This window comes from Podarcis muralis, chromosome 1, assembly GCF_964188315.1.
Source record: "Podarcis muralis chromosome 1, rPodMur119.hap1.1, whole genome shotgun sequence".
NCBI lineage: Eukaryota > Metazoa > Chordata > Lepidosauria > Squamata > Lacertidae > Podarcis > Podarcis muralis.
The window spans coordinates 59,639,855-59,667,251 of NC_135655.1; the positions used below are offsets into that span (position 1 = coordinate 59,639,855).

The window sequence follows — 27,397 nt, forward strand, 5'->3', positions numbered from 1 at the left end:
ATTTTCCCTTTTGCATCTGCATCACAGGAACTCCGCCAATACCTCTCCAACCTTGCCGACCAATGCAATAGTGAAAACAATGCTGTGGAGATGCCTCTTGTGATCATCCTGGACAACTTGCACCATGTCAGCTCCCTGGGAGAGATCTTCAATGGGCTCTTGAACTGCAAGTACCACAAATGGTAACAGCATGTTCTGCCTCAAACTTTCATGAAAGGAAAGTGTGTTTGCTCCAGGAGCATTCCTTGAGACTTGACCTGGCTGGATCCAACTCATTAGTTGCTCGTGATACTATTGAAATCAAACGTGAAAAATTAGCCATGGCTTAGTTCCCATTGAAATCAGTGGGATTTAACTGAAGTGACCTTTTTTAGGGCGTAATCCAAACTCCCCAATACCACCAGTAGTGTGGCTTTGCAGAGCAGCAAGGCCACTGTCTCATCCTCCGCCCTATCAGTCATGGCAGCAGAAGGTGCAGGGTTCAGGGTAATTCGAGGCCATGCTGTTTTCAATGACATTAAGATTTGCTTGGGATCCATTGGTTCCTGCGCTTGCTCAGCCTCACCCTTGGAACACCCAGTTCTGAGGCTTTCTGGTGGTTCATGCCAGTGAAGACCCCAGTAATGGGGCTTCCTGACCACCGGCATGTTCAGCAGGAGCCTAGTTGAGCCAGGAAAGCTTGTGGAGAGACATCTCTGCCTAATCCAAACCACCACCCCAGCCTGGCATGGGGGCTAGTTTTTTCTGCCCATCCTGGTCCAACCCAGAATAAATAAAATGTATAAGACCTGCAACCAAAGATTTAGTAGGCTGGTGGGTTAGTTGATATTAAAATGTGGAATTTATCCACCCTGTGCAGTATTCTCCCCCCGCCCCCCATTATTCATTCACAGATTCTGTACCTTCTGTTTCTTAAGCAGATGAAATATTCTGAAATGTTCTGTAAAATCACAGATACTCTCAGCCAATACTGTGTGAGGGATGGAGAGGTCTGATCATTGTTGTTCAGATAGTTTTCCTTCACATGCCAGTGGTAGTAGCAAAAAAGTAGATAATGTGATTACTTAAAGATTTTCTTTTCTTTTTTTTTACATACTGTGTTTTCTAGACGTTAATACTGACTGATCTGTTTCCCACAGTCCCTACATTATTGGAACTATGAACCAGGCAACTTCCTCTACACCAAACCTTCAGCTCCACCACAACTTCAGATGGGTGCTGTGTGCCAACCACACTGAGCCAGTCAAGGGCTTTCTTGGCCGTTTCTTGAGAAGAAAGCTCATTGAAACGGAGATTGGTGGCCGTATGAGAAATGCGGAACTAATTAAAATTATAGACTGGATTCCCAAAGTCTGGCAGCATCTCAACAAGTTCTTAGAGGCCCACAGCTCTTCAGATGTTACTATTGGTGAGAACTCAGAATTATCTGTTAGAGCTCTTGACGCATTTCTAAACACTTGGTCGAGAACATAGATTTCATCTCTACATAAGATAATAGTTTACTTTTTCCTTAGTGTCCCAATTACATTAAAAATGAGAGCTTTATGAGGCATGGAATCAGGTACATTACACTTTTTGTTATAATGTGAACCCTATAAAAATAGGCTGTGCCCAACTATTGAGGGAGCTTGATTTTAAATGCCTGCTCACTAAAGATGCCATAGCAAATGTTCAACTTGTAGATAAATCCTAGTCTATTATTATGGGTTAACTGGCTCCTTTGTTGGTGCAGTGCTTTATCCTAAGTGTACAATTCTTTCTCCTCTCTTGTCATTTTTTGCTTGATGTTGTGGCTGTAATTAAATCCATATTCACCAAAGATGCTTGGCATATGTAACCTTCTCCTTTTTTCTCGCAGGTCCAAGACTCTTTCTCTCCTGCCCTATAGATGTCGACGGTTCTAGGGTTTGGTTTACTGACCTGTGGAACTACTCTATTGTTCCCTATCTTCTTGAGGCTGTCAGAGAAGGGCTACAGGTAAGGAGCTTGCATATGAACTACACCTACTCAAAGAGTGTGGGCATGGGGGAATAACAGATACAGCACAACCTAGGTCTTCACGTCTCATTTATTTGTTTTGTTTTACTCTGTTTATACCCCACCTTTCCTTCAAGGAGCTCAAGGTGGTGTAGATGGTTCTCTTCCTCCCTCTTTTATCCTCACAACAACCCTGGGAGGTAGCTTAGGCTGAGAGGCTATGACCGGCCCAAGATCTGCTCCCCCGCCCCCAGGTGTGCTTTATTTGCTCAGATTTGAACCCTGGTCTCCCAGGTACCAGCCCAACCCTCTAACCACTACACCACACTGTCTCTCCTTCAAGCCAGTCACAGCCCACCAACCATTTAATAGCCTGACAGGAGCTTGGCAAACCCAAGTATGCCTCAGAAGCTTGTGAGGGAACTCTCCCTATGAGAGCATTAATGTTGGGCAAACTCACTCAGCAACAAGTCCCCGACAGGCATTGAAAAGAAGAGTATTTCCTTCCCCCACTTTTGACATTGTTTGGCTTTTGGAGTCACGAGTTATGCAGACTTGCATTAATGCTTTCTTTAGCTTGGAAAGGAATTGCACCAATACCCAGTGGGTTAGACCTAGACTTGCTGGGAACACAACTCTGTTAATGGGACTCATCTACTGGAGGAAAGCGATTTTCACCAATTCCTCCTGCAGCCTCTCTATGCTCTGTTGGGCGACACTCACAGCGTTGGAGCCTCCACTGGATCAGATTCTGCTAACTAAATTAGCTTTTCTTTTCATGCAAGCACATGTCTGGAGCTATCTCACTCCATTTATTACTATCTTTTTAACAACACAGTATTCTTTGCATTGGAGTAAGATGTGGGGAAAGGACACTTCTCTCCGTAATTCAAGTAGTTTTGTTTGTCTTATCATTCAGAAGAACAAAGCAAAAGCAATGTAATTAAACTAGTTGTAACATTTTTGTAGAGGTTTGTTTTTTTAAAAAAAGAAATATATATTAAATTCCTTTATGGTGCTTTAGGAGTCATTAAAGTGATTTAGGAGTCTTTTAGGACTGATTGAACTGATAGTGCTTAGTATCTTATTACAAGTTCTAATTGTTCAGCAGTTTCAATCAGCTCAGACAACACTGCTATTGTTATCTCAGCCAGCATATCTGTGAAACAGACATGATAACTGCTGGTGACTCTGCATCTTAATCTATTTTGTGTTTCATGTTCCCATCCTCAACAAGTCAGTAACCATCTCAGTCTTGTAAGAAAGGACACCATTTACTGCTGATTGTTTCCCATAGGAATGTATGGGGATTCCTGTGGTTTTTCAGTGTCATAACTTGCTGGATGCACGGTGATCTGAAAGCATATTTCAAACACTTAAATGGCCTTGAATAAAGAAGAAAAAAAGGGGAAATAGTGTGATAAGTTTATAACCTTAACTTTAAGATTTAAGATATTATTCCACATTTTTGGGAAAGGAGACTTGAAAGTGGAACTGGAATTTTATAAGCATCCATTTGCCAGGTTGAATCTCTGTCTTTGGAGTAGATATCCTCTTCTCTCCTTGTTCCACCTGGTGTCCTGTGCTTCATGGTGGGTTCTTCTGACATACCATTTGTTTGAGTGAGAGTCCCTGATTTTGGATTATATGGCACCACCTAGCGGACAAATTTGCTCAGTAACCATTTGGCATGCTCTCAGAGTAAAGCGTGAATTCTGTTAATTATTTAAACACACACCCTGCTTTCTGAGAAATCTCTACAAAGCATATTTCACTGTATATAGAATTGTTTTATTTCATACATACTGTAATGTTTGTAGAACAATTCTGGATAGAGGAAGAATATACTTTGCAGCAACACCATGCTATATAGGTTCCTAAATGTTGTCAAATCAGATCTACAGAAGCTTCAAACTGTCAGAATCCAAAGGTAGCAAAATACGTAGACAGAGATTCCGTCTACCTCAAGTGTATGGTTCAGTATTTCCCCCTCTTGTGTTTCTAAATGCCTTGGTCAAGAGAATGTTCACCATAATATATATATATAGAGAGAGAAAGAGAGACTGTAATGGCCAAATGAATAAATGTACCACCCGATTTTTGTTTTAACTAATTGACTGGTTGGAAGGAAGACTGTTGAGAGCTCCCCAGTATTTTCTTTTAAAACTTAAGTTAAAATTTAACACTTAGGTTATGAAAGAGATGAATAGGAATAGGACTTTTTTTTTTTTTGTCATGTAACCCACTGCAGTCATGGGTTGCTCTTGAAATCTTTATGCCTGGAACGCTAATGACATTCTGATGTTCTCATAATGTATCCCCGTGGGGTGGGTCTGCTTAATGTTCCACCATGTAAGCTGTCAGAACAGAGAAGTATAGCAAGTGAAGAACAATCCCCAAAAGGGCAGCCACCTTAAACTCCTGTATTACAAGCATGAAAACATGAGCATTCATTTTCCTCTAGAAACCACTTTCTGTAACTTCAGCTTTCATCTTGCTCAAATGGTTTTGGCTGGCCCAAGACGCTTCGTGTAAATACATTCACAAAAAGCCATGGCTCCACAGAGCAGGGTTTGTGGTGTCTTTTTGCAAGCTACAGTCAAATCAAACCGCCTCTTCAAAGTGGCGAGGGCATGCGTGTTTGAAGACAAAGACTAAAATGTGTGGAATCACCTGTTCCTTGGAAGCTTTTTGGCACCAAAGCTGGGGAAGCTTGCCAAGCACTGAACTGTAGTTCTTTGATGACTTTGAAGCCAAACATTCAAGCAAACAGTTTGGCAAGGGCACTTCTGAAGCTTTAACCACATTTGGTCTAAAAGGACAGGAGATCAGAGAAGCTTCATACCTCTTTTGTTGTTTACAAATTCTCAGAGGAGACGGTTGTCTATCCCTGAGTGCTTCCAGACAACCTGTTTATTGAGCATTCATCTTGATTTGTTTGCAGGGAGATTATTTAAAGACCATTCATTATGAATTGAGGGGTTGTGGGGGGGGGAGGCGCTGATGACATTATGTGAAACCAAGTGTTATCCCGCACTTTCCTGTGCATTCTTCTTTTTCTTGCCTCGTTGCACATGCTCAGTTCTCATGAGCTGGTCAGCCCCATTAGTCCTTACTTTCAATTCACATGTACTAAGAGTTCATCCTAGGTACCTGCAGCACATAAAGATCTCATGGTTGCGTGTGATATATGATATGGTAGGGGCACTTTGGTCCCACCATTCTCCTTGAGGAAACCCGCATAAACGTCTGAGGAATCCCAGGCTTTCTCAGAACACAGAAAACCATTGCTGTGATGGTTGTGACCTATGAGAAATCCAGATGCTCGGACACCTCCAAATGCTTGGGAATCACCATTCCACATCAGTTGCAATGAACAGGCAACCCAGGAACAGTTAGAGCTTGGTGCTTAAAGGAGGAAGCACACAGAGCTCTGGCTGTTCTTGGCCCAGACATTTTTTACACAATGGGAGATTCCTCTTGTGAAATGTCATGACAAACCAAGAGGCTATACCTTAAAGGCCTATATATCCCCACCGCACTCACCATCCTCCACCCCTCCGCCTCTTTTCTTTCCAACTTTATACTGTATGCAGCAGTAATTCTTCGCAACAAAGAAAACTGATCTGTAGAAAACACAACTTAAAAAAGAGACAATGCACATATTTTTGAAAACTAGGAAATCTTTAATAGAAATTTGTTTTTGTTTTTTTAAAAGGACCTGTATATTGAAAAAAATATATATTTTAATGAGGGACGATGTCTTGTTCTTGCTTGCAGTTGTATGGAAGAAGAGCACCATGGGAAGACCCTGCCAAATGGGTAATGGACACTTACCCGTGGGCAGCCACCCCACAACACCATGAATGGCCTCCTTTGCTGCAACTGCGGCCAGAAGATGTTGGATTTGATGGGTACTCCATGCCTCGGGAAGGTTCAACCAGCAAGCAAGTTCCACCTAGTGATGCCGAAGGAGATCCTCTGGTGAGATTTCTCAGCTAGTCAGCAGCACAAATTTTATTGTGTTGAATGTTGTATTATTTGAAAGCATTGAGACTTGGTCCAGAAAGGCACAGGTGGTCTGTATAATGTACACACAGATGACTCCAGTCTAGCACCATGTGTGGTTTGTGGCTCATCCTAGAAGTTTAGAATTGTGTTGCAGATGTGATGGTGTCTACTTGGCTTGCAATGCCTGTGTGATTGTGTATGCTGTCCTGACCTTAAACATGTTCTTTGAGAACAGTGATTACAAACCAGCTTGGAAACTTATCTCAAGGCCATGCCGTCTGCAAATTCTTTCACTGAGCACACTATGGGAATGGTGCCCTTTTCATGTTACAACAGCACCACAGAAGCTGCTTTTTCCATGGATTCATCGGATGGCACTGTTATGTGAGTGGTCTTGCCCATTACAAACAAATGGGCAGGACCAATCATGTGGGACCCAAAATCTCTTATACTCTCAACTGGCTGCAAAAAAAAAACACTACTTCAGCATCAATGACATTACATGTGACTTGCAAAAGGGACTTAGATGAGGGGGGTGGTGGGATCTAATCCCCTGAGACTGCATGCATCCCTAACTTGATGCAAGTCTGAGGAGCCAAGAGAGAGGAGATGGGCAGGGGCAGGGGGATGGACCCAGGAGAACATAAAAATAAAGTGATGGAAGGAGGGTGTTTGCAAGCAGGCAGTTCACACTTCCAGCAAGAGCAATCAAACCCTCCCCTGGCAGCCCACTGAGAAGGGAAAGGAAGGGGTGGACCCTTGACAAACACTGTTTTTCGCCCTGCCCAACATTGGCATGTGAGCCGCAACAGATCCAAGTGTTCCCTGACCCTGCATTGCATGATGTGATGGAGATGGGTAACTTATAACCTCCAGAGAAAGGTTGAAATGTTTGGCATGATCTGCTACTAGGACAGAAGGGTTTTTCTAGCTTATCCAGCAAGCTAGTTCCACTCCACCCAGCCTAACTCCAATTCTGTTTCCACCACATAGCTACTGCCAGTAGTCCATAAACACCAAGGAAGAATTGGTTGCCGGGTCTACCCTGCTTGTATAGGTGCTGGACTTCTTGTGGCATTGAATGCTAATTGTGAGTCTTATGCAGCAAGCAGAGCAAGTGCTTAAACAGGCCAAAAAATAAATGTGGAAATAGAGCCAACATTCAAGTAACACCGCTTGTCCTCTTGTGATATTTCCTCAGATGAACATGCTGATGAGATTGCAGGAGGCAGCTAACTATTCAAGCCCGCAGAGTTACGACAGTGACTCCAACAGCAATAGTCATCACGACGACATCCTCGATTCATCTCTGGAATCAACATTATGATGTGACAATAGCAGAAGTGGGTTATTTCCCATGGTCCATCTCCTGCCTTGCTTAGAAGACATAATCACCAAACCATGAAGATCACTGGTCTTTAGTCCAGCTGGACATCTCAGTATTAGAGCTGCAAGAACAATAGAGACACTATTCCGCCCCTTCTGTTTCTCCCCCAACCACCCCCTTTTCAGTCTCAAATATGGGTGCAGGCAACCCAGTTGATGTTTTTGAATTGTGTTTTTGTTTTCCTTGATAATTAGAACTGCACTACTATGTTTTTGTTCTTTTCGACATTGCTGTGAGCTCACATGCCTAAGACACTGAATACATGTTTTTTTTCCATACCAACAATTACATTAGTCATAGTAATTTGTGGTGGGCGTGGGGGGAAAAGGAACAAAAAATGCTCACCTACAAAGCTATGAAGCAAAAGAGCTTTGTGCCATGTACTGTCCAGAAAGGGAGAAAAGGGAGTGGATCTTGCCTATGCTGCTTCTGACCAAACTCATTCAGTATTCGCTGAACTTAAACATCATCTTTCAGTCTAACCTCATCTACAGATAGTTCTGGTGCTATAAAATATTTGCTTGCCTTGATAATGTTCCACAAAAGGCAAAGAGCTGAGAAACAGGGAAAACACGTACACACACACACACACACACACACACACACACACACACACACTTATGGGTGTTCTCTAGTTAGAGATCTGGCTTTTTATGTTTATGTATTTAGTTTTCTTTATATAGGTGCAGATGTGAGGCTTAATCCACCCCGAACACAGATGTTGCACATCATTTGCTACTTTTCAATGGAGCCATGAACCTTTGAGCCACAGCAGCATGTTGTGGACTACGACCATTTTGGCCAGGATTCAAAGTAATGCGTAGGAAAACAAACATACCCACAACCTGTGTTTTACTTCCACTTTTTGCTTCAGCAGTTGTCACCGCTGAAAAGGCAAGTGGCTTTTAAAACTAGATTGCAGCTTGTCTCTTCAGGAATAGGATCTGCATCAGGGAAGACTGGAAGCAAAACTCCAGTGTGGATTTCATCACCCATGGATGCACATCCGTTCTTTGCATAGCTGCCCATACCTGAAGGGTGAAAACACGCTTAATGAACACTTCCGGTTTTAGTTACACTGTTACTTAACCCAAACATTTACCAAAAGTTTGAGGCAGCAATTGTTTAGCCTTCACGCTGCCCAAGTACAATTTTTTAACACTTCATCCTCATGCCTCAAAATAAACTATTTTTGAAACGCCCTCATTTTCAAAAGCCACTTGTCATGAGGAATGAGAATCCACTGTTTTTCGGTACAAAAACTCTAAAGCCTATTTGGACTCCTGGAACTTTTAAAATCATTTTTATTAAGCCAGGTCTTACATAAAGGAGAACTGTGTCTTTAAATATTTTGTTTGTTTCTTTGAAGGGTCGTGTTTTTGAACCTATCTGGTTCTCAGATTCTCCTTTTCCTCCTTGGCCAAACGCACAAAGTAAAGATTCGTGTTTTTTGAATTATTATTTTTTAAAATCTTGGTGCTTCTGCTGGGGAACAAGAACACCTCACAAAGAATTGCATTCTGGTTTGTGTTTTTCTGTTTGAAATATACAACAACTAGTCAGCTGTCTCAGGCTGTACCACAGCTAGAGCCACAGTCAACACACACACACACATACACACACACGCCTTTTCAGCTATCTTTGGGTGCTGATTTTTTTTAAAGTGATGCCTTACCTACTTTCTACTAATTGTGTTTGAATTCCATTAGTGCTGCATATGATGGGGTTTTTTTATTTAAACAAAACAGGGCTATAGGAGTCATCTCTTGGAGTACAATTATGTGAGTTGCTGTGAATACTGTTTGTAATAAGATAATTGAGATTTCTTCTGTTGTTTTTTAAAAAAATGTGACAATAACTAAGAGAGTGAAAAAAATAAGAGAGGGAGAGGGCTTTTCAGAATGTCCATATCAACTTACAGCTAACAGTTCTTTGGACAGATGTTTATCTAATGGAGGCAAAAACAAATATTCTAGGATGCTGTGCAGCAGCACTGCTAGAATCTTTTGTTTTGTTTTAGAACATGCAGGTTAGATGTTTGTCACCATTTTGAAAAGAAAGTGTGAAATCTTTGTAGGGTTAATATGATGCAACAGACACAAGAGCCCTCTTCAGACATTATAAATGTCAAAGCGTATAAGACAGTCTTTAGCAACCTGGTGCCTTCCAGAAGTTTTAGAGGGCACCAGGCTGGCAAAGGGCAACGTAAGAGCTCTTGCCCCACTTCCAACCTTGTTGTGTTGAGCAGCAAGGTATATAGGGGGCTTGTAAATGGATACCCCTGGGCATATTTACAAGCCTCTCTGCAATCAGGAACCCCAGTTGTGCAGAGGTTTGTCAGCATGTTCAGGTGAGCAAACTTACAATCCCACTTCGATTCTTACCATTCAACACAGCAAAGTCGGGTGGAGGGGAGCAGGAACACTATACAGTGTTCCCTGCCTCCGAAACATCCAGAACCTGGTGGTGCAGCAATGAAACTGCTAGCACATTTGCAAAGCTAAGCACGATCTGCTATGATTTCAAATTGGATGGGAGACCATGTGTTGAGATTCCTGCAATGAAGTGGGTCAGACTAGATGACATTCAGAGTCCCTTCCATCTCTACAATTCTAGGTTTCTAATTATCACCTGTGATTCTAACTTTGTAATGCCTGAAGAGGACTATGGTTATGCTACCATGTCTCATGAAAGAGTAAGGGTTTTTTTATTATACCTCATAACTTTCTGCTTTTGGTGACGTGTGAATTTAATCTGTTGTGTTTTGGAGTTTTTTGTGAACTTGCTCCCATTATGTTTTTCTAGAACTAATGGCCTGTTGAACTGTTGAACCAGAATTGCTTGAGTGTTTCATCATAACAAGATAGAAGGAGGGTACTTAGCTAACCACCTTAATTCTCACCTGGTTGCTGATAATGGGCCACAGTGATCCACAGCCCTAAGCAGATCCGTCTAACATGCTGGAGAGAGCTAGTTTTTTAGCTCCCTGCTTCTTAGGACCTCTTGTGGGACAGATTTGAAAGGTTCTCCCAGGTCAAAAGTTCCCTTCATATGGAAATCATCATCCTAGAAAATGATTCTTTCTTTGCCTTCTCCCTGAAGTGCTATCTTTACCCTTGCAGGTTTTTTTAAAACAAACAAACCAAGAACCAGCATTAAAATAGGAGATCCATGTACATTTTGAATGGTATAGTCCCAGGAAATTTGCACTGCATGCCTTTTATAAATGTTTGAATAGATTCATCATACCCAACACTGAACACAGTCTGGACTTCTTTCAGCATAGCACTTTCCTTCATAGGAATATGTGTTCTCCGTTGAAATAATTTTGAAGGAAAAAGAAGTTTAGAGGAAAACCACTTGCATTGGGAAAGACCCATCTGTGTCCCATTGGAGATTGGTTTCTACATTGCATGTTTTTAAGCAGTTTCTGTTTCACACCCCATGGATGTTGTAGTTGGCGACCCATATACATCTGGAGTCTTGCAGAGTTCCTAAATTCATGATTCAGTAGCAACCACACACCCTACCTGGAACCCAGAGCTTGCCTAGAAGGAGGTGCACGTCTTACGGGCAATATATTTTGTTGTATATGTGAGGCTTTCCCCCAAGTCTGGGATTTACAAACTAGGGGAAGATTCACCTAAGTTGCTGTGTACAATGAATGAGGTCTGCTCATGCAATGGGACCTTCCCCCCTCTGCATCCCATAAATCTGTTCTGGAGGGTTGAGGGAGACCATAGAACAGGTTTGGGGGGTACAGGGGAGAGAAGAAGAAAACTCATTGTGCAAGCAGACCTCGTTCCCTGTGTGTGTACCCCAGTTAGCACAGTGTTGAAGTCCACCCCAAGTGATGATATAGTGCAGGTTGGAGTCAGGCATTGTACCTGTATGGCAAGATCTGCATGGAACTGTGTAGCATGAGTGATTCCCAGCTGCCATGTGTTTAGCATGCAACATGTTAAAGTCTTGCTGAAAGCATCATTGCCACATAGTTAATAGTGCCAAGAAAAGTATGCCCTAGAAGGGTTCCCATCATCTCCTGCCTTTTCTCTGCTAAAAACAGAGGGATCCTGTTTAAAGTAAACCAACCAATGAGGGTTTTTTTTCCCAGCCAGTGGGGACTTTTTTCCTAAGGGAACTGTGGAATCGGGTTCTTGATGTGTGTATGCATAGGCTCATAAGAAACATTCAAGGATTCTGCTCACCCTACCCAATATGGAAACTGGCCTGAGGAATAAATGTATTGTGTATAGATCTGGGTAAACAATGTTTATTACAGTTGTGCCCCAGTGGTTAAATTATACAATTTGATTCCCAACCACCACCACCACCCCTTGTATCTGTTTGGAATTGACATTTAGAGTTTGCTATTTGTCATTTCCAGTCAAGTCACCTCCTCTGCAAAGTGGTTTCTGTGAAGGTACATTAACAACTTTACCCTGTTGCGTAAATCCAGAAACTTTCTTATAAAAGTGCCACAAATTTATCCTGATGCAGTGATTCCATGCATGCTTCTGCTGTCTGGTCCATTTCAAAGGAAAGAGCAACTCTTCATATGTAGAAAGCAAAAACCACGTATGGAGCTGATCTCTCCAGTGAAATGTGTGGAGAAATTTTATTTAGCTGAAGGCTTTGTTGTCCAGCCAGACTGAATTGGGAGCATTGAGATTTCACAAACATCAAGGCACACAAGAATTATTTACAGGAATGATGTGGCTGGGGAAAGCAGTATGTGGGATCTCGACTGACATCAGATATATAGCCTATTTGACTCCTTTTACAAAATCTCTTATGCTGGGTATTCAGGTTTTTTTCCTCTCCTGCATATCCTGTTGCCATGAACAGGAAATGAATTCTATCTTTTTATTACCATACTTTGTGTCACTGAAAAATAATTTACATTGAGCAACTTCATCATTTTGGATGATCAGACAACTTCAGTATCCTTTCTGAAACTTCGGGATTCAGGGTTACCTGTTGTGCACATTTCTTACCTAGCTCTTCTTTTCAACATCGATAAATAAAAATTCCTTCCCTTTTTAGAATGATGAAATAATTCATCTGAGTTGCTTCCAGTTTTGCCTTCCCTCAACCCACCCCACAAATTAGAATTACTTCTTGGTTTTTAGTGCAAGACTCTATGCAACAGTCGTGTTTTGTTATAAATTGGAAGCATGCAAAATATTTCTTTCCTTCATAACTGTCAAGAATTGTACAAGTCATATATTGGATTTCTTTTTTTTTTAGGGTGATGGTGCAGAAACAGGGAGGGGTTGGTTAGTTCCTCCTCCTTTTTGGTATATTTTGGAGAGACAAATAAACCCCTTACAATATTGCATTGGTGATGCTGACATTTTTGATATTCTGTGTCTTGAAACTTGTCTAAATGTGACAATTTTAAGAAAAAGGAGAGAACGAGGGGGGAAAACACATGGAAAAAAATTGTGGAGATTAAATGGAAGGTTGCTGTTTTGATCTAGTTGTTTCCAGTGGAACCATTTATGAGAAAAGTTCTCTTTTAAGATGTACATTTTTTTTCATTGTAACATAGAACTGTAAATATTTGATTACAAGTGCTGCATTTTGATGAATTTTTTCTAGCCATTTTTAAAGAGAAAAACTAGGAATTGAGTATTTTGTGTACAGTATGATGTTTACCTCCGCCCTACCATCCCTATTTAATTTTCTGTTACCATTTAGGATTGGAATCTGCCGTTGGTCTGTTCTGGACCATGCCTCCCTCTGGCCTGCCCTTCTCACCCCTGTCCTGTGTCATGGAGAATAAAGCTAATGATTGTACCAGTCTTAAATTATTCATGATTCAATAAATTTGATGATTATTTATTCAGATTGGTTGGTCTTACTGCCGTTTTTACTGCTGTAAGGGTTGGAGCAAAATTCCCCATAGTTCATATGCCATATAAACTATAATAGCAGCAGTAGTTAGGTGATGTGCCGCATTCACCAGTCCAATTACCGTATCTGTGTGTTTTGGATTCAGATCCTTTCATCTTCTTTATTATTAAAGCCACGTTGCCATACTCCCAGCAACAAGAATCTGCACATGCTGCCGGAGAGAATGTTCAAGGCTCATTTCAAGCCCACAGAACTTTAAGAACAGATACTTTATGAATCAGAGTGTTTTAACTGTGCAGACAGTCACAAGCCAAGGGATGCACACCCTAAACAAGGTTTGTAGTGTCCACTCAGGTGGACAATGCATGGGTCTCCCAGTTGCCCACATGGGATCTGCAAGTATACAAACATTACTAGTGTTCCTGTAAAAAAATTTTAAAGTGCCAAGTGAAAAGGGGACATGTTGTAGGAGTGTGTAAAGTTACGCATGGGATGAAGAAAGTGGGTCGTGAGAAGTGTTTCTCCCTCATAAGAACTAGAACCATTTGTAATCCAATAAAGCTGAAAGGTTTTTTTAAAAAAGAGGTAAAGGACTCCTGGAGGGTTAAGTCCAGTCAAAAGTGACTATGGGGTTGCGGCTCTCACCTTGCTTTCAGGCCGAGGTAGCCGGTGTTTGTCCACAGACAGCTTTCTGGGTCATGTGGCCAGCATGACTAAACCGCTACTGGCACAACAGAACACCATGATGGAAGCCAGAGCAGATGGAAATGCCATTTACCTTCTCACCGCATTGGTATCTATTTATCTACTTGCACTGGCGTGCTTTCGAACTGCTAGGTTGGCAGGAGCTGGGACAGAGCAACGGGAGCTCACCCCATCATGGGGATTCGAACTATCGACCTTCCGATCGTCAAGCCCAAGAGGCCCAGTGGTTTATTATTATTTTTTTAATGATATTTATTGAAAGTTTAAGATTACAGGAAAAAGTGGGGGGGGGGAGAGAGAAAAGAATTCAAACAATACAAGTCAATACATATAAAAAGGGGGGAAACAAAACACACAATACATCAAAACCAAAAATAAAAGCAAAAAAATAAAATAAAAACAGATCCAATATTTCCATATCTTTATCTTTCATTAACTTGTTTCATCGACCTCCTCACATCTCCCTTTTTTGTATTCTAGTTATTAATTATTTCAGCAAATCCTTTCCATCTTTCACTATATTCTGTCATTTAATTGTCTTAATTTATTTTAACCTTATCTTACCATAAAAAACCCTAAAACTTAAAACTTATTTGTACATAACTCCTTATAACATTTCTACTAAAGCCAAACAGTTTCATTCCAACATTTTTCTAACACTCATTAATTTTACAATATTTCTCTAAATAAATTTTTAAACTTTCTTCCAATCTTCATCCACCGTCTCTTCTCCCTGGTCTCGGGTTCTGTCAGTCCTTTCTATCCATTCCATCTAGTCCATCAACCTGGTGATCTTCTGTCCGAGGCTCTTAACTCTTTTCCACGTCCCTTCTGCAGATCTTCTTCATATTTATACCTGCACTTTACTTTGTCTTCTGCTGATCTTGTTCTTAATTTTCTTCCTTTGTCACTGAGGAGTAGATCTCGGGGAGACTCCAACCTAACAATGTCTTTATCCCTTCTCAACAGGTCAGCCCATTCTCCATAGTCAGAACTAAAATCCAAAGGATATTTCAAAGCATGTTTCAAAATCCCTCCAAAGTTAAAGGCCCAGTGGTTTAGACCACAGCACCACCCTAGTTGAATGGTGGGAAACAGTGGATACAAAGAAAAAAGGAAGCACTGTACTTCTTCACATAGCACATAGAGCAAGTTACAAATTTGCTGCCAAAAGAGTCAAATTCATGGAGAAACATGTCTACTAGTCATGGTGTCTACATTACCTCTAGTATCAGGCAGTAGAGTACTGAGTACCAGTTACTGGAAAACACCGTTCTATTGCTGTCATGCTCTGCTTGTGGGCTTCCCATAGACATCTGGTTGACCATTCTGCAGATGCTGGACTAGATGAGTCTTATATCTGAACCAGCAAGGTTCTTATGTTGTTAAGGCAGCCTCTTTGAGTTCAATGGGACTTTTCTTCCTGGTAACTGGGTCCAAGATTGTACCCTAAATGATCAAACATGTTTTTCTGCCATAACTGTCCTCGGGGAAACAACTAATGGAGAAAGGTGAGGTAGAGGCGTTCAAATGTTTGTAGGCAGCATTTTATCAGCAAACCTAGAGATAGCATAGAATCCAGTCATTTACAATGTGAATGAGACGTGTGATCCAGAAAATAAGCTGCCTTAAATCTCATTGGTGTAAGCTATAGTGATTTAAGCATTAATGAATAGGATTATAAAATTGCTTAGCCTTGTCTGGTTTGATCCCAAAATTATTTAGTATTGTTATGTACACCGTCCCTGTCTCTGAGTGGTGAGAGAATCCAGGGGTTCCAGGGTTTGCCCAGGGTTTGGAGTCTTTGGAATGAAGGTTAGTAAGACTGGGATTTTTATAGGATATATGGTTTATTTACACATATATACAACCTGCACATATGATAGAGGGATTCACAGCTTTAACATCCCCAATGATCTTGCTTCTCCATTAATCATAGCTTTGGATCCAGCACAGAGCAAGCATGTCCCTGTGTCTCCAGCTTCCAGTCTGCTTCCAGCTCAACTCAGCCACTCTGACAGCTAGTTTGGGGTGGGGATAAAGCCTATCCATTTGTTCCATGGCACAGAGCAACATCTCCGGTTCTGCTAATTGTTGTGACTTTACTAGCTAGCCCAAATCATTACTTCAACAAAGGAACTGGTTTATTGCAGCCTTGCAATAGCTGAAATGGACTCAGGACAGCAGCCAGACTGACACCCTCCAAAACACACACATTAGGATATGAAGAGCTCTCAGGAAAGTTTTTGTAATGATCTCAATCTGACCACCAGATGGCAGCAAACTCAAGCTAACTGGGCTTTGCTTTGTTGCTTAAGTGACCAAATCTTCATACAAGCTCGCTCTCGCTCGCTCGCTCCCGCCCTCCTTTCTCCCAGTGCAGGTCCCAATGTGGCTCACAACAAGAATGTAAACAAATGCAACTAAAAATACACAAGCAGTGTAAAAAACAAAAACAAGCCTCTATTAAAAACTGCATTGAAAACACTAAAGCATTTAGAAGTGCACAAAAAAAGGAAAATGCACACTCCCAGCACTTGCATTTAAAAGTTTCAAAATAAGAGATTTGGGGGCGCATTTTGTATACCTTTAGAACATGGGAAGATGCCTTACACAGGCTGACCATAATTTATTTTTACATAGTAATATACTGCTCGCCGAAGAATTGATGCTTTTGAATTATGGTGCTGGAGGAGACTCTTGAGAGTCCCATGGACTGCAAGAAGATCAAACCTCTCCATTCTTAAGGAAATCAGCCCTGAGTGCTCATTGGAAGGACAGATACTGAAGCTGGGGCTCCAATACTTTGGCCACCTCATGAGAAGAGAAGACTCTCTGGAAAAGACCCTGATGTTGAGAAAGAAAGGGCACAAGGAGAAGGGGAGGACAGAGGACGAGATGGTTGGACAGTGTTCTCGAAGCTACAAACATGAGTTTGATTAAGCTGCGGGAGGCAGTGGAAGACAGGAGTGCCTGGTGTGCTCTGGTCCATGGGGACACGAAGAGTCGGACACGACTAAACGGCTAAACAACAACAAATATACTGCTTAATACTTGAGGCAGTCTTTCGAAGTAATTTACAAAATAACAAGTACATCATAACAATGAAACTGAGAAACTACAATAAAACTACAGTATGGGCTCCTCTGAGATGAAGGGAAGGATAATAACAATAATAAATGCAATGCACTGCTAAAACGCTGCTCAAGATTGCTTTGGCTACACCTCTGTTGCATGGCTGGAATGAGTTCTAGAAATCACTGAGGCCCTGCCTGCACTACACATTTAAAGCAATATTGCAGCACTTTAAACAGCCATGGCTTCACCCCCAAAATTATGGGAAGGTGTTGAGGGACCCCCACTCCCCATTCCCCTCACAGAGCTACAGCTCCCAGGGAACTTGGTAGCTGTGTAAGGGGAATGGGGGGGGGGTCGCATTGATCCATAATTAAACATATATAGGGTGAGATTTAACTAATGGGCCCCACCCAGCAGAAGCTTATGCAAGTCTTCTGCTAGCACAATGGGGCTTTCATCCCCTCTCCGCTAGCCCACTGCGTGCCCCCCTCCCCAAATTGGCTCTGAGTTAGTGGGGGAAACCCCCAGAACAGCACACAAGCAGAAATGCTTGTGCTAGGAGAGAAATCTGCTTAGTGCTTTGTTGAGTTTGTTGAACCTGCTAAAGTGCAATGTCTGATTTTTTTTCCTTGATGACACATCCTGTTTGATGGTTGTATGGAACATAGTGGCAGGAGTGAAGTAGATGGCATTTGCAACACTGTTACCACACTGCAAACAGCATAGTTTACCATCTCACTCCTTTAATATTTTTGTGGAGAAGCATTCATGTCATTTGGTGGTTGTTAGTTCCCCCACACAGTACAACCCCAGAGTTGGGTGCTTCTTTCTTTCTTTCTTTCTTTCTTTCTTTCTTTCTTTCTTTCTTTCTTTCTTTCTTTCTTTCTTTCTTTCTTTCTTTCTTTCTTTCTCTCTCTCTCTCTCTCTCTCTCTCTCTCTCTCTCTCTCTCTCTCTTTCTTTCTTTCTTGATGGCACTAAATAGCAACTCTGTTCTCACTTCTTACTACCCTGCTTTTCATCAGTCTCTTAGGTCATCAGCTTCTTGGCACTTTCTCAATCACAGGTTGAGTGACAGTAGCAATGAAGACTGAAATGCAGGACCTTATTTTTAGCTGCACGTAATTGTTCTCTCTGATTTATATGCATTATAAAATGAAATTTATTTATCTTTTTACAGATGAGAAGTGTGTGTTATGGCATAATTATACACTTTTAATTGTGCTTATTTTATGTACTCTTTTCTGATTCATTCGCTTTTCAGACCAAATTCATAATTTATCCAGGGACCATTTCCCTCCACATTGGTTGTTAATTCAGTATTACAACATAGTTGGGTAGCAAGGGCTTGTCTGAAGATTTGTTTCTTGCATTGCTTTTTCCATCACAGGATGAATGATAACTAATGTGAGAACTGGTTATGAGTCACACCTGACATTTACCTGCACTTCTGCAGACACACACAAAGTTTACACTAGTGCAAGGTATAATGAGACAAAGTGGCAGAGAGAAAAACCCTCCTGAATTTCGTTTTGTTTTTAATACACCTTGGAATTTTATGTTTTCTATATGTCATGTGGGTATTTAATTACTTCCTTTGTTTGCAAGGAATACTGTAGATCTCACACTTTCCTCCTGAAGATACCTGAAGATTGCAGGCTGCAAGAGCAATATGCATCTGAATACGTAATCCTGCATGCAGGATCTGCATGCTTCCCTTTCAGACTGTGCAATTTTTAATTTTTGTATGGAGCATCATCCCTGGTGGAAATAGAGGGCCGGGAGATTAGCAGGATCAATGCAGGTGAGGCATTTCAAACAAGGGATTGTTGTTATAACTACAAACAACCTTTAAAGCTGATGCAGCTCCCAAGTCAGTGGGAAGCAGCTGTCAGCAAGCCCTGTTAACTTGTCACCCTTACACTCCAAATTCTTCTTGCCTGCACAGACTCCCCCATAGGAAAGGAAGAACTGTTTTCAGTGGTGCTATCAGGACAAGACTTTGAAATAGACACCCAGGGCCCCCAACGGAGCAAGGCTTGGAGGTGGGGGAGGGTTTTTTTGGGGGGGGGGAATCAAGTGATATATAAATGTCCTGAATAAGTAAATGTTGAAGTAAATGAAGTAATATACATGGCCATCCAAAGCAGGGGGAGTGCCTTTCAAGACCATAAAGGCCAGAGCCTAAAATTCCCTACCAGCACTGCTGATCATTCAACATCTTTATCTGCTGTGGAAAGACATTTGTCCATGTGTGCAAAATGCAGCTGCATCCTAGGAATTGCTACAGCCAAGTGAAACTTGCATGTACACCCCTCTTCTTCTGGGACATAATCATGGCTCATCTTCATTTTTCACTGCCTCCAAAGGCTCCATGTCCTGGGCTGTTTCCAGATGGCTTAGCACCACTAATCCAGCTGTTTGCACATGCATAGGAAAGCCACTGAGGCAGCATCGACATGCAGGAGTTCCACCGACAGGAGGCTTTTAAGCACATCTGATATCAACAGAAGTTACTTCTACATAAAGTGTGCTCTGAATCACGATCCACTTCAGCTTAGAATACGCACCACTCTAGCCAGGCTATGGTTGTTAATGCGTGACTAGGAATGCATGAAATGTAATCCCCAAGCTTCAGAAATGATAGGCCTTGCACACCTTTTTTTTTTTTTTTTTTAATTTGGCATTTGCTTCATTTGTTATATATACATATTTAAAATATGTACAAAGTAAAAATACAAAATAGACAATGTTTTTTTTTATAAGTTACACAGTTAGAAGCTAAGCTTCTCTTTGAGTTAACCCCCCCCAAAAAAAAATCACATCAAAAAAAAAAAAAAAAAGACAACCCAGACAAAATATAATATTCTTCCATCTGCATACTTGCAATTGCCTTGGTATAAAATATCCATACAGTGTAAGAGTACAAAATAGTGTACAGATCATAGAAGCTGTGCAAAGACAGCAAAGTTCAGTCAACAATCAAAGAGGCAGGTCCAGTTCCCTGCATCCACAAATTGCACCTGCAGCAGTCACAAAACAAGGAGATGGCCAAAGAGCTGGGGACAAATGTGGAAATGGTATGAAGCAGACAGATGCATAAATTAACACAGAAATGTTCAACACTGGAACCAAGCTAGGGGCCATGGTTCTTGTGGGTGCATGTGAATGATTTCAGGGGCAGCTCCAGTTCCCATGCCCACACTCAGTAAGTGTGCTCTCTGGAATAGCAACCCACCAGCACCACCCCAACCCACACTGGCTGCATTTTAGAGCTCAGCATGCGAGGCTGCTCTCAAATCATTAACAACCACTTGGATTTTGCAGCATCGCAACAGATTAGGGCTTATGGGGAAAAGATTGCTGTTATTTTCAGAGAAATTAACACATCCTGGAATTAGCTAAGCGAATCACAACTGAATTAGGCTAGTTATTCTGCTTCTAAATCAACATGATCTTAATACCAAAGGGGTGTGTATGTTTTAATGGCTTTCTAGTCCAGTGTTTCCCAACCTTGTGCCTCCAGCTGTTTTTGGCCTACAATTCCCATCATCCCTTGCCACTGGTCTTGCTAGTCAGGGATGATGGGAGTTGTAGGCCAAAAACATCTGGAGGCACAAGGTTGGGAAACACTGTCTAGTCTATAGTTTTCAATTGAAAAGTGCAAGGCTGGCTGATTAGTCAGTGATCACAACAGGAGGATATTGAGGCAAGGGGTTCCTAATCAGGGTAGTTCTGGAATATGTCATACAGAAACCCCAAGGTTGCATGATGATCGGTACATTGTCTATTTGAACCATGTGGGTGTGGAAGGACACCACCTCTTCAATTAGATAGCCCTTAGTTTATTTACATCTTTGCAATGTCCCCTTTCATGATAGCAAGAAGGGTCTCTATGAGACCGTGATCTCTTCTTCATCCTCCTCCCCCTCTTCATCCTCTTCCTCAGAGTCTGAGAAGTCTGACGGTTTGCTGGGGCTGCTGGAATGGGTGGGGGAAGGGAGCATGTGGGAGTCCAACCTGTCTCTCAGGCGTGGGTCATCTGTGGACTGGTGATATGTTAAGGAATGCCTGGGGCTGGCTGGGCACCGGGGTGAGGCTGCTTCTTCCTCCTCCTCTCCAGAACCTTTCTTGCCTACGTCACTGAGATCTGGGTGAGGGTTGAACTTGGTGGGTAAAGTCTGCTCCCGGCAGCCGCCAGATGACAGCAGCTCTCTCTCTTTGGAGTTTCTCCACTTCATCCTCCTGTTTTGAAACCAGATCTTCACCTAGAGTTTTCAAGGGTACACAAATAAGGTTTTGCAGCATCAAGGCAACTGCTACATGACTAACACCAACCATCAAGTACACATGCGGAGACACATTTGAAGAGCAGAATCCTTACCTCTCCCCACCCTACACAAGATCCTCAAGGGCCACTCCCTAAGTGAGCTGCACTAAGCATCAAAGATGACTCCACAAAGAAACAGTTGTACAATTTTTTGAAAATTACTTGGGTTGTCCAAAAACAAAATGGGTTATATCCTGTCCTAATGTGGTGGCAGTAGAAGAAGCATGCATTTGCACAATGGGACTTTCCTTCCCTCCTCCCTGCAGCCCCTTGTGCACCCTCAAAATCTGCTCTAAAGTTTGAGGGCCTCCAAAGCAGATTTGGGGGGCATAGTGGAGGGATGCAAGCGGGTGGAGAGAAGGGAAAGTCAAGTTTCATGAGCTAAACTACACTTACCCAATGTTGAATGCAACCCCATGTCTTGCTCTTGCAAGATGGTGGGAGTTTTTGCATCTCTTTTTTTAAGTATGCATAATGGAGACAACCATTCTAAGGTGCTCCAGATCTGCATTCAGGGCAGCAACTCAGGAAAGCTCATATATCTGGTGGCAGCCAGCACTTCCAAATTTTACCAATTTTCAGGTTTTTCCTTGGCGAAGATCTCATCCCCCACCCTTGTGCCAGAAATGCAAGTTAATATGTTGGACTAGCCCAAGGAGACCTCATGAAATTCTCAAAGGGGGCTGTGAAAATAAACCTGAGGGTGATGCGCATTGGGCTGCAATAAGCATTTCTATTCTGTCAAGCTGCTTTGAGACCATTTTCTGATGGAAAGCAACCAAGAAATGCAATAAAGGATAATATAGTGTTTTTTGTTTATTTGTTTTCAGCAACTAATTGTATGACACCTAACAGTCTACTTGCAGAATGACCTTTCATTCACACAATGAGACTTCCCCTTCCTCTCCTCCCCTAGCCCAAGCCAGGGATCAACTTGAGAAATTAGTCACATTGATTTGATTGAGACTAACCTATTCATGCAAAACTCTCCATGGCCCCATTTAAGAAATAATAATACTTAGAGGTAGCAATGCATGCATACTCAAAACTAAGTCCCATTTATTTCAGTGGGGCCTACTTGCAGGTAAACAGTATAGTGCTATGCCAGGCATAAGCAAACTCAGCCCTCCAGATGTTTTGGGACTACAACTCCCATCATCCCTAGCTAACAGGCCCAGTGGTCAAGGATGATGGGAGTTGTAGTCCCAAAACATTTGGAGGGCTGGGTTTGGGGATGCCTGATATAACTATAATAAATTTGTTCATTTTAAAAAGTGCCAGTAATCAAAAGACTGTCATGCTTACATCTCACTGAAATCAGTGGGAGTATAATACCACACTGAGCAACTTTCAGATTGTCAGGTTCAAAGTTCCTCCTACCACAGAGCCAGGGGGTCATGTCTATTGCTCTTAACTGCCGCCAACATTATCTGGATGGAGTCTTTGGCTCCTGTTCAGAAAGTCTCCTTATACTCACACTTCTCTTTGAGGAGGAGTGGTCTTGTTTTTGAGAAGTGAAGGTTAAATGTCTACCGCCACCACCGCCAACCTCTTTCCAACCTGTGGCTTCACATTCTCTGTGATTGTCTAGGGGGAGAAAGAAGAGGAGTTTACCTGGGAGTCCTTCAAGCCCAGCTTGGCTGCCAGTTTCTTCCTGTCTGGTTTGCTGATGTACTTCTGCTTCTGGAACATTTTCTCCAGGGCTTTGCGCTGCACATCTGAGAAGACAGCCCTGCGGAGCATACCTCTGCGTGGTTTCCCCCGGGCAGCCAGAGGCCAAGAGAAAGTGCCAGGAATAGGCACCACAGATGAAGCTGTGAGAAAAGGAAAAAATAAAGCACTGAAACAGGCTGGAACAGCTTTTTTTTAAAAAAAAAAAAAGAAAGACAAGCTTGGTTCCAAAAGTCCTGCTCCAAAAGATAGAATCCCCATCCCACTGAAGTCAAGGAGCAAATCTCCCTTTCATTTGCATGCCCATAGATTTCTCTCTTCTTTCTCTTTCTTGCCATCTCTTTTTTCCTTTCTGTACTCTCAGCTGAATTAAGCAGATCAGCACCTATGAACCTGGTTTTGTGAAAGGGAGTTTACGCTTAACTTAACTGTCCTTTTCAGCCAATGGTAACCAGATTTGATTAGATACACCAAGTGAATGTATCTATAGTTGGCCTGTTTTGTTACCAGATTCAAAGATCTTAACTTTCAAAAGAAAAGGCCAGGAAGATAGAGGTATACTTTTAAAAGGGGGGGGGAGGGAAGGGGGTAAGAACTCTCTCTCTCTCTCTTGTCTGAGTATTTAAATGTTCAGAAGTCCCCCACCCCCACCCCCATTGCAGGAACTTTATTTTACCCCAGATTAAAATAAGGGACTTTTCTTACAGGAACAAAAAAGTCCTTTTAAGTGGCAAGTTTTGATCAATCAGTATTCATCTTTTTAATATATGAATCTTTCCTCCCCTGCCCCCACCTCTTCCTTACAAAACTTGCAGAATTCACTCTGGAGACATGAAAAGTAACAGCTAATTAGCACATTGACTGGTTCCCAATGGAATTGGTATGATAAAAAGGGCAGAGTTTCGCCTTTAAGCGGAAAGAAAAACTCCCAAAGAGAAACAGAGATTCTAATGAAGCGTGAATGGTAATTGTGTAGTAATGAACTAACAGAAAAAGACTGAGGACAAGCAGCTAAAGCCATATATTATTGGAACAAAAGAGATTTACACTTTCAAACTAAACACAACTGCATGCCAAGCTCCTTGGAGAGAATACTGATGACACAGCCTTCTCTTTCCCCAAATCATTTTCATTAAATGGACATGAAAAGCTATATATAAGGCTCAAGTTGTTTTTGTTGGGCCATTCAAATGCTGGAGAAAGGAAGCAAATTCCATTATCAGGAGAGTGAATGAAGGAGCTCTTGGCTTTTGGTACAAAGTATATTAGCAGCTTGTTGGTAGAGTGATATTTTTGAGAGTCGTTCTTCTTAACCGTCACTTTTCTCAGCTTCAAAAGTAAGATTTGAAGTTAACTTGCCTAGGCATTCCTAACTTGAAAATGTTTAAAAGAATATGCTCCAAATCAGTTGAACACCAACAGCGGATTAGAGTAGATCTGTGTGTGATAATTTGGGGCATATTCTTCTAAACATATTTAATTTCAGTTCAACACCAGTAGAGGATTATAGATGTGTAATGTGAGAGGTATCCTCTGTGTAGGATTCTACACACCCCATAGAAAAAGTTGAAAACCCAAACTGGCAGTGGAACATAACTTCAGTATGGAAATGTGGTATCTATAGGTGCTTCTTTTGTGCCTCTCTTTCTTTTGAAAACTTGGGGGAGCTTACCTGGGGAAAGGCTCTATTGATCTCCTTTCCAAACCACCTGCCTAACTGTAGCAATGCTGTAGCACCAGTTGATCCCAGGCTCACACCAGGCGCTATATGTTGAGTTTTAATACTTTGGGTGGCAGAGGTTGCAATGGTCAAGTAACATCATTTAGCAGGAAAGTTGGCAGTCATCAGGGTAGTAGGGTGTGAATTGGTCCTGGCCTCCCAGCCTGATTCTGCAGAGCCTGGGACCCACCTGCTTCTGAGGTCCCTTTGAGATGGAGGTAGGTAATAACTTTCTCAGAGCAAAAGATTTGGAGGTGGGGGTTTGGCTTCGGCCACACCGAATTCCCAAACAAGGGAGCGCTCCATGTGGCCTTGTGAAAACGTTGGCAAAGCGAATGACCTTTAAAGGGAAATTAGCCCATGGCTGGTAAATGTCTATCAGCAGCACGGCGGAGTCAGCGCTTGGTCTGTGTGTGGTTGCCCGGAGGGAGCTGACCAAATTGGTCATGGTGCTGAAACTTTTGTTGCCGATCACCGGCTCTGTGGGAAAACTGCCGCCCTGAAGAGGAGGCCGGACAGCATCTCTGTGTCAGAATTGAACCGCCTCGCATTCGGACCGTGACAATCCCAGCTAATTTGTCGAGCAGGGGAGGGGCGTGGGGGGGGGGGAGAGAGAAGAGAAATTGGGAACGAAAATGTCAAGCAGCCACCGCGCTTGTGCTAAATAGGGCATCAAATTGGCGCGACGGATTCTTGAATGTTGTACCCCGTCCAACCTCTGAACTGGAGGACGAGCAACGGCCTCCCCCCTCCCCCAACCACCACCCATCCACCGCCGCCACCTCCCGGACCCTCCGAAAGATATAATTCGCTTTTGATGCCTGCAACAATGAAGGAGCAGTGGGTGGCGGGGGGGGGGGGCGAGCGCCGAGGAGGAGGAGGACCCCAGACCTACCTGGAAAATAAGAAGACCTGATGAAAGGTTGGAAGGATCCTTCGAAATACGGGAAAGTGAAAGTCTTGGGAGGGACGTTCTGCATCAGCGCGTGGGAGGTTTCTGGGGAGAGCAGAGAAAATGCACATTAGTAAGGACGGGTTGAAGGCAAGGAAGGGCTGCGGCTTAGTGGTTGGAGCGCAGGCACTAAAATGCTAAGGGTTTCCGATTGTTCAGTTCTTGTCATCTCCAGGTAGCAGGATCGAAAGAGACACCTCTCCCCTCCCAAGCCTGAAACCCCGGAGAGACAATGTCACGATGCTGGGACAGTGGTCCTCCTCCACCTAGCTTCCTGTGCAACTAAGGAATCACATTGACAAAGCATTACTAGAACTGACACCTCTCTCTTTTTTGTCACGTCGGTGGTGCTAAAGAAGCAAATGCAGTCTCTCTCCCAACCCAGCCCCCGGGAATCGTGTCTATTGATTTACCTACCACAACTGGGAAGAATACCCAATTACTCCCCCCTTTTAACTCTCCCCACACCTGGTTTGTGACGCGATCCTCCCTACTGCTATACGAGTGTCCGTCCCCCCGCTCCTTTTCTCCTGAATGGGTGCGCAAAGGAGGAAGCTGCTGTCCATTTCGTCAAGTCTCCATCTTACACACACACACAGGCACACCTGGCACCTCCCCGCTCCTCCCATTGGCAAGGCCTCCTTCGCTGAGCCAACCCGAGCGGAGGCTCCCTCCCTCAGCTTCCCCCCGACGGCGCAGCGCGCTCACCTGTCCGGGGCGCCGACGACAGGATTGCGTGCACGCCGAACTTGAGGAAGGGCGCGTCGCTGGCGGGCGAGGCGGAGGCGGAGGCGGGCGCCGAGCAGCCCCGTCGCGCAGCGCCGTCGGAGTTGGCCGGCTCGGCCGACGAGGGTCCTGGCGGGCCCGTCCGGGCGGGGCTGGCGCCCGACAGAGGCGGTGGGGACAGGCTGGCCGGCGGCGGAACGCCGCCGCCGCGAGGCAGGTAAGCGGCGGGCCGGCTGATGCGGATGAGGTCTTCCACCAGGAAGCTGGAGTGGCCGGAGAAGGCGGACTGCAGCGACTGCGGCAGCGTGAGGGTCGGCGTGGGCCGCAGGAGACTCGGGTAGACGGCGGGAGGCGCGATCAGGCTGGGGAACATCATGGCAGGAGACGGGGAGGGAGGCAGAGGAAGCGCCCGCCTGGCCAAGGGTCCAAGCCTCAACTTGGAAGGGCTGGCTGTTGCTTTCCCAAAGTAGTCTTCGCCCCGCTTCCTTTTTCCTCCCCCCTCCCGCTTTTTTATTTTTTAAACAAATGGTCTTGCTCTGTCTCCTTTTCTCTCGAGATCCACCTAAGCGAGACTGGCAGGCTTCTTCTCCTCGGCCTTTCTCTGGCGCAATGGGGTTTTATAGGGGTCCGGGCCGCTCAGGCGCTTCCCGAAGTGACAGCTCCCACAATGGGGTTCTCCCCTTGAGTTTCATTCATCGGGCACTCGGGGCTCCCTGATTGGTCCGGGGGCGCAATTTAGGATTGGATTAGGCTTCATCAGCAAGCCCCACACAATGGGCCCGCCACAAAGAAGGGGCAGGCATCAATTTTGCATATTGACCGCCTCTTGGGGGAAAGGCGTCGCTCCGAGGGCGACCAGCGGGGTTTTGTTCCGATGCAAGGCGCGCACACACGGGACGGATAATTAAATGCGTATTTCTTATTTATTTATATATTTACAAAAAGTTTCCAGGGACATTTTCTCCCCCACACTCCTAAGGGAA

At 43.4% G+C, this 27,397-nt stretch overlaps 2 protein-coding genes and 1 long non-coding RNA gene across 13 annotated transcripts in view; 2 read left to right on the forward strand and 1 right to left on the reverse strand.

Annotated features, from left to right (window-relative positions):
- Positions 1-13,228, forward strand: part of NAV2 (neuron navigator 2) — a 525,889-nt gene extending 512,661 nt beyond the window's left edge. For all 10 annotated transcript variants that reach the window (XM_077929540.1, XM_077929535.1, XM_077929536.1 and 7 more), the window contains 5 exons: positions 28-182; positions 1,140-1,408; positions 1,859-1,977; positions 5,758-5,961; positions 7,190-13,228. In XM_077929540.1, the coding sequence (XP_077785666.1) occupies positions 28-182; positions 1,140-1,408; positions 1,859-1,977; positions 5,758-5,961; positions 7,190-7,315 (873 nt within the window). In that variant the 3' untranslated portion in view covers positions 7,316-13,228. The remainder of the gene's footprint in view (positions 1-27; positions 183-1,139; positions 1,409-1,858; positions 1,978-5,757; positions 5,962-7,189) is intronic.
- A 7,425-nt stretch (positions 13,229-20,653) lies between these two features.
- DBX1 (developing brain homeobox 1) lies at positions 20,654-27,080 on the reverse strand. The gene is made up of 4 exons (XM_028728969.2): positions 26,397-27,080; positions 25,632-25,733; positions 22,960-23,159; positions 20,654-21,283 (listed from the first exon to the last, which is right to left on the reverse strand). Exons 1-4 carry the CDS (start codon positions 26,788-26,790, stop codon positions 20,909-20,911), a joined length of 1,071 nt encoding a protein of 356 aa, XP_028584802.2. The 5' UTR covers positions 26,791-27,080; the 3' UTR covers positions 20,654-20,908.
- The window catches only part of LOC114597006 (uncharacterized), a 30,145-nt gene continuing 28,631 nt past the window's right edge, over positions 25,884-27,397 (forward strand). For both annotated transcript variants that reach the window (XR_003706667.2, XR_003706668.2), the window contains exon 1: positions 25,884-26,631. This is a non-coding gene — a long non-coding RNA (uncharacterized LOC114597006). The remainder of the gene's footprint in view (positions 26,632-27,397) is intronic.

What these genes read in the sequence shown, in the direction of transcription:
- DBX1 (XM_028728969.2), bottom strand. Translation starts at nt 26,790, where the DNA reads ATGATGTTCCCCAGCCTGATCGCGCCTCCCGCCGTCTACCCGAGTCTC. An exon ending in GTCGTCGGCGCCCCGGACAG is followed by an intron (nt 25,734 to 26,396) that starts GTGAGCGCGCTG and finishes TGCTCTCCCCAG; the next exon opens with AAACCTCCCACGCGCTGATG. An exon ending in TGGGCTTGAAGGACTCCCAG is followed by an intron (nt 21,284 to 22,959) that starts GTAAACTCCTCT and finishes TGAAAACTCTAG; the next exon opens with GTGAAGATCTGGTTTCAAAA.